This window comes from Epinephelus fuscoguttatus, linkage group LG1 (assembly GCF_011397635.1).
Source record: "Epinephelus fuscoguttatus linkage group LG1, E.fuscoguttatus.final_Chr_v1".
Taxonomy (NCBI): Eukaryota; Metazoa; Chordata; class Actinopteri; order Perciformes; family Serranidae; genus Epinephelus; species Epinephelus fuscoguttatus.
This window is the reverse complement of record NC_064752.1, coordinates 33067973-33081211: the sequence shown is the minus strand read 5'-3', so window position 1 is coordinate 33081211 and position 13239 is coordinate 33067973. Positions and strand designations below refer to the sequence as shown.

The 13239-nt window shown below is 42.0% G+C and overlaps 1 protein-coding gene across 2 annotated transcripts in view; it reads right to left on the bottom strand.

The window, feature by feature from the left end:
• Window positions 1-13239, bottom strand: part of LOC125896125 (MICOS complex subunit mic25a-like) — a 69746-nt gene that overhangs the window by 49375 nt on the left and 7132 nt on the right. Inside the window, exon 5 of one of the 2 annotated variants that reach the window (XM_049588483.1) lies at window positions 905-925. The exons of the other annotated variant lie outside the window; for it this stretch is intronic. Coding sequence (XP_049444440.1) covers window positions 905-925 — 21 coding nt within the window. The remainder of the gene's footprint in view (window positions 1-904; window positions 926-13239) is intronic. 2 annotated transcript variants of the gene reach the window in all.

Sequence of the window (13239 nt, the reverse complement as noted above, 5' to 3'; positions counted from 1 at the left end):
TGAATTTTCTCCAGAATTCACACATTTGATCTGTGGAGGTTTAGTGTGCCTGCATATTAAAATGGTTATCAATCAGTGCTGGGGCTCTCAGGAACACACTTTGTTTCCAACCAATAAGGGTAATGAGTGAAACAGTGCTACAGCGGTATGAACATGACATGGTGCATGAGCACAATAAAGCTGACTGGGAGTGAGGCAGTAGAAGGCAGCAATAGGGCATGGATTTATGTAGCACTGAAATAGACTGTGTGTGTTACAAACATACACCCAGACACACACACACACACACACACACACACACACACACACACACACACACACACACACATATACTGTGTTATGCCATGGTGTAATGGTGACAGATTGCTGTATCTGAGTTGTGCACTAGTGAGTGTGATAAAGATCAGATGGAGCAACACCATCTTCCCTGGATGATCTACTCATCTTCTGTGCTCTTTGCTGGTATGGTGAATACAGGCGTGCAGACACACACATTCACGTACACACAGACTGACATTACATTTATTGTAATCCAATCTAATCTTATCCTAACTTAACAGGCACATACATCCCGAAAGAGCACATCTGCAAATCCCTATACTGTGCTCACTGCACTTTTTTCTTTCTGCGGCGGCTGTTTGATGCTTAAGGGCTGTGTGTGTATGTGTGTTTGTGTGTAAAATCACCTCTGCTAGCAGCACAGATGATGTGTAATTTTCTAGCTGAATACCTCCCAAAGTGTTGTTGTGTGGAATGGTGGCGGCAGCGCACTCACAGCCTCGCTTTAATGCACAATGAAAACATGACATTTGAATAGAGAAGAGAGAGTGAAAGAGAGAGAGAAAGAGCAAGAAAAACTGAGTTTGAAAAAAAAGGAGGCACCGGCAATGGTAGTGTTGCTTACCCAGGCATCCAAATCTGCTGGCTGGGAGGGAGAGAGAAAGCAGGGGTTAGTGAGACAGTAGCGCAGAGGGTAAAAGGAAAGCGCAGGGTTGGAAGAGATGGTGATGAAGACAAAAAGGAGATGGATAAAAGACAGGTCCAATAAGGAAAATAAAAAGGGAGGTGAATTAAAGATGGATAAAGAAACAGCCCGGAATGAGGCAGATAATGAGAGAACACGCAGCAGAGGGAAAGAGATAACAGTCAGAGAAACAGGCTATGTGAAACGGGGAACAGGCAGGGAGCAAGGTTAACACAGCCAGTCAAAGAGTAATCAACACCATTATGTCTGAGTTGCACATTTTAGTCTGAGGACTACTTGTGAGTTATAAAAGCTAATTTGCCAGATGTCTGATGTTGTGAGAGATGTCATTTTGGCCTCCGATGGTCTGATAATGGATCCAACGAGTCCCAACATACAGTCTTTGACCAACTAACTTCCTACTAGTTTGCCAAGGTAATGAAACAACATATGACATTCTGCTCATTATTCTTTATATCGGTCATCCTGGCGGCACAGGCTACTAAATCGTTTTCCACATGGTCAAGATGTTGTGTTGTTTGAGTTTGGCACATGATCCTCTCGGCATGTCAGCCTTCCGTCCACACCCCCTGCCCTGTCCACCCATCTGTCTTGTTTCTCTTCACTGCTTTGAATAAAAGTAGTTCCTTGAATCCACTGATGGTTAGGTCAGGTGACTGTGAAGGCCATGGCGAAACCTTCAGCTTGCGCCTCTTGAGGTAGTTCATTGTAAATTTCGAGGTGTGTTTAGATCATTGTCCTGTTGTAGAAGCCATCCCCTCTTCATCTTCAGCTTTTTCTTTTTTACAGATGGTGTGATGTTTGCTTCCTGAATTTGCTGGAATTTCTGAATCCATTCTTCCCTCTACCTGTGAAATGTTCTCCGGGCCACTGGCTGCAACACAAGCCCAAAGCATGGTCAATCCACCTCTGTGTTTAACAGTTGGACAGGTGCACCATTTTTTTGTCCAAACATACCTTTACTCACTGTGTCCAAAAGGTACTATTTTAACTTCATCAATCCATAAGACTTTTTTTCCAAAAACCATCAGACTGTTTTAGATGTTCCTTTGCAAACCTTTGATGCTGAATTTTGTGGTGAAGATGCAGTCCGCTAAAACTTTCGGCAGGTCTTTTGCAGTCAAACAATGGTTTTGATTTGCCTTTCTAGCAATCCTACAAGCAGCTCTCTCAGACAGTTTTCTTGGTCTTCCAGACCTCAATTTGACCACTACAGTTTGCCTTTTCATAATTACATTATGAACTGAGGAAACAGCTACCTGAAAATGCTTGGCTGTCTTCTTATAGCCTTCTCCTGCTTTGTGGGCATCAATCATTTTAGTTTTCAGAGTGCTAAGCAGCTGATTAGAGGAGTCCATTGCTGCTGATCAACGAGACAAGGTTTCAGGAGACAGAGTATTTATTAATCTTTAAAATCTGCATCACTTGGCCTTTCCTGACAATGATTGTGAACAAGCCATAGTCCTAACAAGCTAATTATGGTCTGAGACCCTGGTAAAAGTTATCTGAGAGTTCAGATGTCTTGGGGTGCCCAAACTTTTGCATAGTTCCCCTTTCCTTTTTGATTATAAAATTGTCGTCTACTTACTTAACATTTCACAGTTAACGAAAGAGCACTTGGGGTTATATGAGCACTTTCAATGAACCATGTCCATTTTTTGGTATTTTCAAAAACGTTCTTCCTCAAATTCCTTAACTTTCAACGATTTCAAGGACCCCTTAGAACCCCGTTAATAACTAAAATGCAAATGAACATATAACTAACATTTCAATTGAATAACCAGTATAGCCAGTGTTGGTCACTCACTGAGCGTTTACCTAGAACAACAATGCAAAGTTCACAAGTATTACAACAATTGGTGCTTGTATGCAACAGACTATCCCTTTGCATAGACCCTAACATCAAATGAAAGTGAAGTCAAAGTGTTGAACAGAAACACACCAACACAATGAACATCAAACACAAAAGTTTGAAATCAATAACAAATAAATGTACTTAGCATGAACATTAATATTTAAAAGGAAATTACGTTACACAGATGTGGGTTTATTGTCTATTTTACAAGAACTATTAGTAGGTCTTGGCCAGTAACTGAAAACTAGCAGCTTATTATCTGTTTTTATGACAACTCATATACCTGTATGAGTCTTGAAAGCAGCCATAAAAAATGACACAGTATGACAGCATATGCTAGACTACTCTATGTTACGACACTTTTATCGCCAAATCAAATTACTTTCAGTTCACCTTTGTAACACAGACAAATAGGACATCGTATTTGGGTGTGTCTAGCCATGCCCACTCAAACCAAGTGTTCCCAGTCCGGTATTAGAAACAGAACAGAAAGGGATAGATTAGAGCAGTGGGTGGCTCTAATGTTGCCATGCCTCATAAAAACACCATTCAGTTAAATGAGGTGAGCTCACAAAGCCGGTTGCTGCAGAATGAGTGTATGAGTGTGTGTGTGTGTGTGTGTGTGTGTGTGTGTGAGAGAGAGAGTGCCTGTATGTGTGTTGGGTAGTGTGTGTGAGCGCCTGTGTGTGTGTTGGGTAATCTGTGTAACAGATACAACCGATGCCATCTGTTTAACCTCCCTGCTCTTTGGTGGCAGGCCCTAAACTGAATATGTGGCTGAGTGTGACTGTGTGTGTATGTGTATGTGTTTGTGTGTGGACCCCCACTGAGTGCTCACAGGAGTGTGGAAGTCCCATTTCCATAGATGATAGACTTTAGAAGTGAGGTGAAGGGGCTTGATGTGATACAGATGCAGACAAACACACACCCGAGCAGTTCGGTGCAGTCCATGGGCCATAACGAACAATGGCATTTCAGGTACATCCACTCATTGTTTTTGTTTTGCGGCTCGGAGCTCCCTGGTGACCAGCAGTCAGCAGCCTCAGTCTGCACATTAAGAGTCTGGATCAACTGAGCTCGCAAAAACAAGACCAGGAAAGTATTCCAAATAGACTAAGGCTCATATATTCCCCAAGATTTATACCAAGCTAAAGTTCGTACATGTAGCATTAATGCATTATTAATCAAGTTAATTGCGAGCCCTCTGTAAACATAAATAAGACCACAGACTAATTAGTTTGCAGGTGTCTATAAAAATCACCCATTTGGATATTGCTTGGATCTGTTGTACAGGAGGTAACCATAGCAGCAACACTTATCTCTTATTCTATACTGCCAAGGAAATTACTGGTGAAACGTATATGGAGAATGGGCCCAGCAGAGTACTATCATCAAATTATGCTAACAATAACAATCTTAACAATCACCACTCAACCGCCCAAAATGACCCTCCATTTTCCTCACTTCATAAAAGGCATACAGTGAGGGCTCTTCCCTCGTACTAAAGCAGCCAGAATGCTTCTTCAGAATCATCAAATAGATCCAACCATTTCTATAACTTTCTGAAACAAACAATTTGACATTCACACTCACTTCCTGCCCTGATTGATCAGCTGTACAGAGATGAGAAAGGAGACTGAGTTTGAACCTCCCTTTAAAGCTTCTCTTTTTTCATTCTATTAATCACTGTCACTTTTAATGTGAACGACCGAGTGCGACACCATGAATTCCTCCCAGAAGAGACTGTCTGAAAATGTGCACCATTATTCCCAAATTTGAACAATATTGCATGTTCCCCCTCTATGGTTGCTGGCGTTTGTCTCCATCTTCCCATGTGGCCATATGGAAACAGATTTTAAAAACTCTGGATTTGCGATGTAGTTGAACAACCTGCTTCTGATCAAGCACCAAACACAGTAGTTTCATCATGGTCAAAAATCTATGTGGGCGCACAATTATGGAGCGTGAATTGTGCTCATCACTTGAGATCAAAGACGGACCCAGCTTCCTCTCTCCAAATTAGTCAAAAACAACCTTTAGATGTAATAGGCTATTTATGATATTATAATATACTTCATGATGCTTCATGAGCTACAAATGAGCTACAGGTTCAATGCATGCCACCAGAACTAGAACGTGTTTGCATCTACAAAACTATTTCATAGTTTTAAGAGGGCAAATAATTTATCAGCATAGTGAAATTAATGATGCCTCTTCTAAACACACAGATTTAATGGATCTCAATACATTTAATTATCTATGCTTAGCTGAATCATGTTTGCTGTGGTTGTACCATGAGGGTCACCAGATGCACCAGCTTGACAACGCTTCATGCTTGATTTAGATTTTAAACCTCAATGGACTGCCAACTGTGTGTGTGTGTGTGTGTGTGTGTGTGTGTGTGTGTGTGTGTGTGTGTGTGTCAGTGTGGGAGTGAAACAGAAAAAGTGACAGAAATGTGACAGGATGAGACCTTTTGGTCTCTTACACCACCTCACATGGCGAGAAACGCTTCCTTGGAAATCAATTATGTAAATACTGAATTATGCAAATGATACATTTGAATAAATCTATGTGTTTGGGGAGAAAAGATTTTGGTGTGGTTTTCTACTTGGAGTAAGGAGTGGAGAGAGAGAGAGAAAGAGGGTGATGAGGAAAGAGGGCTAAAATAAGGATTAGGCTGGAGAATGTCACTGGCAGACACAGTTTGTGCAGTCAAACTCCTGATTTGGCTTTTTAATTAGAGAGAAGAGGGAAAGAGTAGAATGAAGACAGAGAGGAGAAAATAAGAGCTAATTCACTGACAGCTTTCTTCCTGTCATATGTGTATGGGAATAAGTATGGTAAGCAGATTCATCACGTGTGCCAGTAATAAATGCCATCGGTACAGCTGAGTGTATTCACCCCAAGTTGTTTGGTCGATGCTGATGCTTGGCTAAAACTCCAGGGTATTTGTGTGGATTTGCCCTCAAAGGCACACTGTACAATCCACAGTGTGTATTCAGTAATCTCTAGTATGCTTCTGTATCACTTTAAAAGGATGACAGGCTTTAATAATGTACAGAATAAATGTTTTGACACAAACAAAGGGCCATGGGTCACTTCATCAATTACCCTAATGAGATAAGTACAGGGAAATACACAGCATGGTGGGGCAGTGGAAAGAGATTATATTTTGTAACTGGGGAATGCGTAGTTGGTGCGCTTGCATACAGTCTGTGCAGTCTTTGCAGACCCTCATGTGCATAGGCAGATGAGGACTTCATACCAAAGTGGACACTTTAGATGAGCGGACACAGAAATTATGAAGCTAGCTTATTACGAAACCCAATGGCTGTCTAATATAGGCAACACATATCTACACACTTCACTGAACTAGATGCTGGAGCTTCCTTCCACTTTCTACCTCAAACCCCATCGTAGCAGATATCATTGTATCTTTCACAACCACTAACCATGTGTCAGCCACTACCTGTTAGCCCAAAAGTTGACAAGCTAACAAACAACTTAACAAATGAAAGATGCTAATTACATTTACCATTCTGTTACATCTGCTAGTTGCCGATTTTTGCGCATAACAGACTCCTCATCTGAGTTTTGGTCTGACTGAGGCTCAAACATGTATGGCTGAATTGCTCTGATATCTCCTCTAACACTAATACTAGCTATCTAGGTGCACACTGCTCTTTCACTGGTCAACCTATAACCTTTTTCCACAGTCATGTGCTGACTTGGCTTTGTTTGGTTAGACTTGGTACGTCATGCCAGTGCTGTGGGGATTTAAAAGCAGCAGGCAGATCCATGACTAAAAAGTCTCTCGTTATTTTCCTGTGGGTGTTTTTCCATCACACAGCACGGCAGGTAAAACATGTTTGCCTGTTGGAAGTGAGTGATTTGCAGAGGTGCAGTTAGAGCCCGTTGTCTGCAGGTCAACATCTCACTGTGGCAGTTTCTGCTTGTACTGTACTCTTCGTCCCAGTGGTATTAGTAGACTTGTTTTTATTGAAGAAAAGCCACTAACACAGTTCCGTTGATGGTGATAAACACATTTCATTTCCTACAGATTCTTCACAATAATATTCCCCCATTACTTTGTCTGCAACACTCACACTTGTTTCAAGGAGATATGGGGGGTCTTAGGGGGTTGGCTGTTGTTGGCGAGACGTCACCACTTCCCAACTGGAGGCAGTCAGGTGCGCTATTGGCCCTGCCATCTCTGGCACGCTGTGATGCATCTCGCCGGTAATGGAAAGACAAATCTCCACGGCATGGTTTGACACGGTGCAGCCAAAAGTGGCTATGGAGAAAGGGTACTAGAGCTATAGTGCTGTGCCAGTGCTAGTGAAAGCAGAAAGTGAAACCTAGTGCAAAACAGCGGTGGTGGGCAGGACATACTTTAAAACATGCCTGGAGGAGGACTTTAAGTTTTTGCCAACAATATACCAACAGGCCAGCAGAGGGTTTTACGGGTCTCTGCATCAGTGTCAAAGGGTTATTATAAACTTAAAAATGTCTAACCTCTATCAGAGCAGGACAGCAGTTCAAATACATATGCATGAATCATCACACTAACACCTGTGGGTGATATGCACACCTGTGTGCACGAACAAAAACACACATGAAGTCACACATAAGCGTGCTCACAGTACAGTACAAATACCAGAGGCATGAATTGGTTAGTCTAGCTGTTTGCTCATTAAATGTGTGTTCTCGTCACATAGTCGGGGGAGGTTAAATGAATTAGCACTTCATCATCAGCCTGCTTTCACACCACAGACTGTCACACAGACAGATAGAGTAAAAGAGACTGAGAAAAGGACAGAGAGGTAGAAGGAGGATAGAGGCAGAGTGATATCGGGTGAATAAGAGGGATAGGTTTTTGCTTAGGAGAGAATGAAGGGCGAAGAAAATGGGAGAAGATAAGAAAGAAACAAGGCTAGTAGTGAGGGAGAGAGAAACAGTAATGACAGGCATTTTCTATATTCTCATTTGCTTACTCTTGTTCACTCACTCCAATATCTTCACATTCAGCATATAGTTATTTTTTATGTAGTTAAACTTATGATGTATAGAGATCCAGCTTCCCCACTAAAAAATTCCAAACAGCTTTTTCTGCCCTGGAAAAACTGTATCCACTGTAGTCAGGAACGGTTTGGTCTGACAGGGGTCTGATTAGGTCTAGCTATTTTAACATAACAACAGGAACATGTCAAGGTCTTCCCATCTTGACCACCTGCACAGTTTTGCTTGGCTGCACTTGGCACTGGACTTGTGAATGCTTCCATTCACATGATGGGTATCAAACGAAGCAGGAAAAAAAGGTTTCCAATGAAGTCCTCCATTGGTATCAGTGTCACTTCAAGGGTACTGGCATTGGTACTAAAAAAATTTTAAATGATACCTAGCCCTAACTAATACTGGGCACCAGTCAAACATGTTATAAACAGACTGTTATAAATTTCACAAGTCAAGTGTTTATTTCAAAAACACTGCTTTCCATACAAACACTGTACCTACTGTACGTCACTTAATAAACATGAGATATGATTCCACATGCGAAAGACAGATCAAATGTTCGAACTTATCATCCTAAAATAAACTGCCGCAAGAGCAGAAATAAAACCACTGTCATTAGACTGTCCTCTGTCTTATTTTTGACTATGATAAATGCATCTTAAACTACCAAACTGCCTAGGGGACGACGTTTGACTCATAACGTGATTGTTCCAACATAAATCCTTATACCCCCATATGAGAACAAGCATCTGGGAAGCATTGCCTTTTCTCTAGATAATAAGTCTTGTCCAGCTGTCTCATTACATCAAGACTGCTTTCTGATGGGAGAGGTATTCCACTCCTACACATTTGTCCTTTGAACCGACAGGATTTGTGCTACGCACCGACTCTCCCCCCACCTCCACCCCCCTTACTGCTCTGCACCGATCAAAATCTCCTCAGCCGGTGAACGCTCTGCTCGTCAGCAATTACCATCGCTCGAGACGATACGGGAGTACTGTACGTGTGTGCGTATGTGTGTGTGTGTGTGTGTGTGTGAGTGTGGGTGTGCACAAAGGACTTAGCTGCTTTAACATGCAGAAAAGATGTCAAGTCTGTGATTACACTTGCTGATAACAAGTGGTTTAGCCGTGTGTGAATGTGTGAGTCTGAATTGCTGTTGTATTTTACGTTGTCAGTTTCCATGAGAAAGAATTTCAGAGTTTATATCTGTGTGTGTGAGCGCACATATGTGCACCTTCACAGTATGTCACACTTGCAGTCTCAAAAGCCATCATTACGGTGAAGACCCCGCTCAGTTTCAACACAAACCTCTCTTTCTCACTCGGCTGCTGTATCTCAACTTGTTTTTCGATTCATTCTTTTTCTTTTTCATTGATCCATCTTTCTCCTCTCCTCTGGATTCTCACAGCTGTTCTCCTCTCCCTCTCTTCTCCCTTTCTTCCCTTCTCTGTCTTTGACTAACAAGCAGCTATCTAGCTGGCTGGCAGTCGGAGTCAGACATCTGAATCTATTACTATACCACGGTCCAAGTCTCTTCTCTCCGCCTTTCAGCTCCTATAGCCCCGCTCCCATGTTTCTCTTTCACCCAGCTCTCTGGCCCAGTGCTTCCATGCGCTTGCTGCCCTAACCGTTTATAGGTGGAAATGACTCTTCGCTCTTGTTAATAGGTGGGTCATGGGAAAAAGAGGACACTAGTGGACAAAGCAAAAATAAATGTGCTCATTGTGTGTAGACATGTGTGTGCCAGGCTGACTTAAATGCAGGTGCTTCCATGGATATTCTGAGTGTGCATCTGCTTTCTGTGCTTATTCTTGCAACAAATAACTACTGGATGCTGAGTGGATCATGGATGCACAATGTTAAGGGATGACCTTCTTACTGTTGTACTGCTACTGTGCGATACGCAATGGTTCGTAATCTGCTCAACAATGATGCGTTATGATCTGCTGAAAACAGTTTCATGCTTCTGATTTTAGATACACGTTGTCATCTTGGGTCAAGGGGGGAAAAAATCCATCCACAGATTATTTCGGGATTGGCTGGATAGAGCTAAACCAACATGTCCATCTGGTGCTAGAAAGCAAACACTCAAAGCAGCTGAAGTGATATGAATTGACAGATTGATGTAACCACAGGCTAGTTCTGGGAGGAGGGATGAGATGGTGGGTGGCGAGGTTTTATTTGCCTTCGAATCATAGATTTTATGTGTGACGCAGTCTGTAAACATGCCACAGATTAAATAATATCTAAGAGTGCCTACACTGTGTATAATAACGTAGATAAAGGAAACACTTAATTAAAACATTATGTTTAAGGAAATCAATAAAGGTAAGGTTATTAGCTAAAACAACAGTAAACAAATCTGTTGCAGGGAATTATATCTGGTGATCATACACAAATGACTGGGGCTGCAGGGGGGCCTGCTGGTTAGCGAGAACATCTTGTAACTGAAAGGCTTCATATTTGGTGCAAAACACAACATTTCCACCCTTGTCAACTGTCATTTCCACGCGTTTCTCCGCAGCAGCAGCGGGGCAACACTGTTAACATGTGTGGCATCATCTGCTGTGGTCTGAGTGTTTGTCATCTCAGGTCTGACTTTAATGAATGTTGGGGCTTTTCACCCTGGTTTTCATCATCTTTCTTTTAGACAGTGTCAAATGCTGCACTCTGAGTCATCATTCACACACACACACACACACACACACACACACACACACACACACACACACACACACACACACAAAGGACAGGGACAGGGGTTGAAAAGAGAAAGATAAAAAGATAAGAGAGAGGAGGAGGAATAAATGCTGGAAGAACACGTTACCCAGGAGCACATGTTGCTGTGCAGAACACGCATCCATCCTGCTTTTTTAAAAAAAAAAAAGCCCCTGGAAAACCAAACATGTTTCAACAATGCCATCTAGTGGCTATTTACAGGGTTACAGCCTGTGTCACAAACCTCCCTCATCCATAGACATACTCACTGATAACTTAAAATATGCAGATAAAATGTGATAAAAGGGAACTTACTACACAGCAAGGGAATCAAAACACCTCAACAATGAAATGGCATCATGTTAATTCAAATTCCTACTACATAGGGACAGACTAACAGTGACATTTACCAATAAACACGACATGAAAAAACTACCTGATTTGCTGTTTAAGTGCCTACACAACCATCTGGCTGGGAAAGAGGAAGTGTGAGAACTGAACAGGGACATCAGGAGTGACCAAAACAGCACATCACCTCTTATCACACATTTCAGCTCAAACTGTGCAGCTGACAAAATTCTCAAATCAAGATATGTTTATTTACAGTTAGCTAGAGAATGCTGATTTCTTTTAAGAAAATGCATGGCTTCATTGTGGTGACATCTTAGCAAAACTGACTGCATTGAGTAAAAATTGATCATAGGGAAAATATGGCAGACTGAAAGGCAGCACTGTTTAAAACCATGTTACTTTAACGATACATTTGTGGGAGTAAAGGAAATGTCACTCCTGGGAATGAATAAACTGGAGAAGAAGAAGAGCAAAGAGCAAGGCAGTATGACGCATGAAGAGAAACCCATTTTCCAAACTGAAAATGATGTGGAAAATTACCTCCAGGCTTAATAAACTTCAAGATGGGGTAAGTGGAACAGAGGTGGGGGGAATTAAGGTGACTTCAACTGATTCGAAGACATCCAAGTATGAACACCAAAAAAAAAACCCCACATATCTAACAGGCTACAAAAGAAACTTTTAAATAAGGTTTGTAATATGCAACAGCAGTCATTTTGTGCTGCTTTACTGCTTTTAGTAATGTTCATATGTACCTGTGTTTTTAATGTTTACTTTTTCTTTCTAATTCTTTCATTAAAAGTTCCCCACATGGGACTCTTTCTCTTTATGGGGCATCTGTGGCTCAGAAGATAAAGCTGGTCGTCCATCAACTGGAAGATCTCGTCCACATGTGTAAGTCTCCATGACCACCAGTGTGTGAATGTCTGTGTGAATGAGTAAATGTGACTCGTAGTGTGAAGTAGTCAGAAGACTAGAAGAGTGCTATACAAGTGCAAGTCCATCCATCCATTGGTCTGAATAAAAACTCTACCCTCTAACGTTGTTGTCCATCACTGTTTTCTCATTGCAGATAAAAGCTACCTTTTAATATACAGGCCTGAAAGCACATCAACTGACAGGACATAAACATTCACCTGCAACCCCCCGAACAGGTAGGAAAGTCTATTCTTCTCACCCACCTTGGAAGCTTCTGAAATTCAATAGCTTAAAGCAGACGCTTGTTATTATCTGTGTGTGCGAGTGTGTGTGAGCTGCTCAGCACTGAATGCCTGTGCATACTAATAGCATTTTGTTTGCAGCACGAATGACACCTCTGAGGCGGAGAGAATAGTCGGGGGAAGAAAACAAACACAGGAGGTGCTAATGAAAGAAAGGAGAGGTGAAGAGACGAGGTGTTAATGTAACTTGTCATCTCTTCCGTGTCTTCGCTCAAGGTGTAACTGTTAAGGCCTAAATGTAGTCTCGGAACAACGTAGGATGACACGCTGAAAAAGCCGAGTTGTGTGCACTTTTTGAAGTGCACTTTTGTAGGTGGGGTGACAAGCTGGCGTCGTAGGGACAAAGGGGAAATGTGGAGTGGAGGTAGCAGTTGGCACAAGAAATAAACAAACAAGGTACAGAGAATAAAATGTTGAGGAACACACAAACTTAAAAATGAAGAGTGAAGGTGTAGGGATATTGGGCAACTGTTAGCCCCATTTTTTTCCCCAAGATCACACCTCTTCTCCTGTCCACATTGGCTGTGAAACATCCAGAAATGAGCTTTTCAATGTTTTCAGACTTTCCAAACAACACCTCTTTGAGGGCAGTGGTACTTATTGACATTCAGTGGTAAACTTTAATGAGTTACAGATGGGTATTTGTATACCACATAAAAATTTGGCACAGAAGAAAAGATTTAACTCTATCAGATAGCACACAAGAACACAAATTTATGTGCCAAACAAAAATGTAAACACCACGGGACAAGGGAGACTTAATATGCAAGACATTAAAAGAATATAGTACCGACTGAACTGTGGATGAACCTTGCAAGCTGATATCCCCTACAACACACACACACACACACACCCCCTCATTCCTCTGATGTAACTCGACACAGAGCCTGTTTAACGCACAGGTATGCACAGATACAGACGCAGATATATATACACACACAAATAGTCCCAGCGGTGGCGGCTGGCGCTGAGACAGGAGTAAATGGCTAATGTGAGTGTTTGTGACAGGCAGCCTGAGGCAGTGTGGGGAGCATCTCAGCTCTCTGACAGGTGTTGCCTCCACAACTCCCTCGCCCCTTCCTCACCCAAAC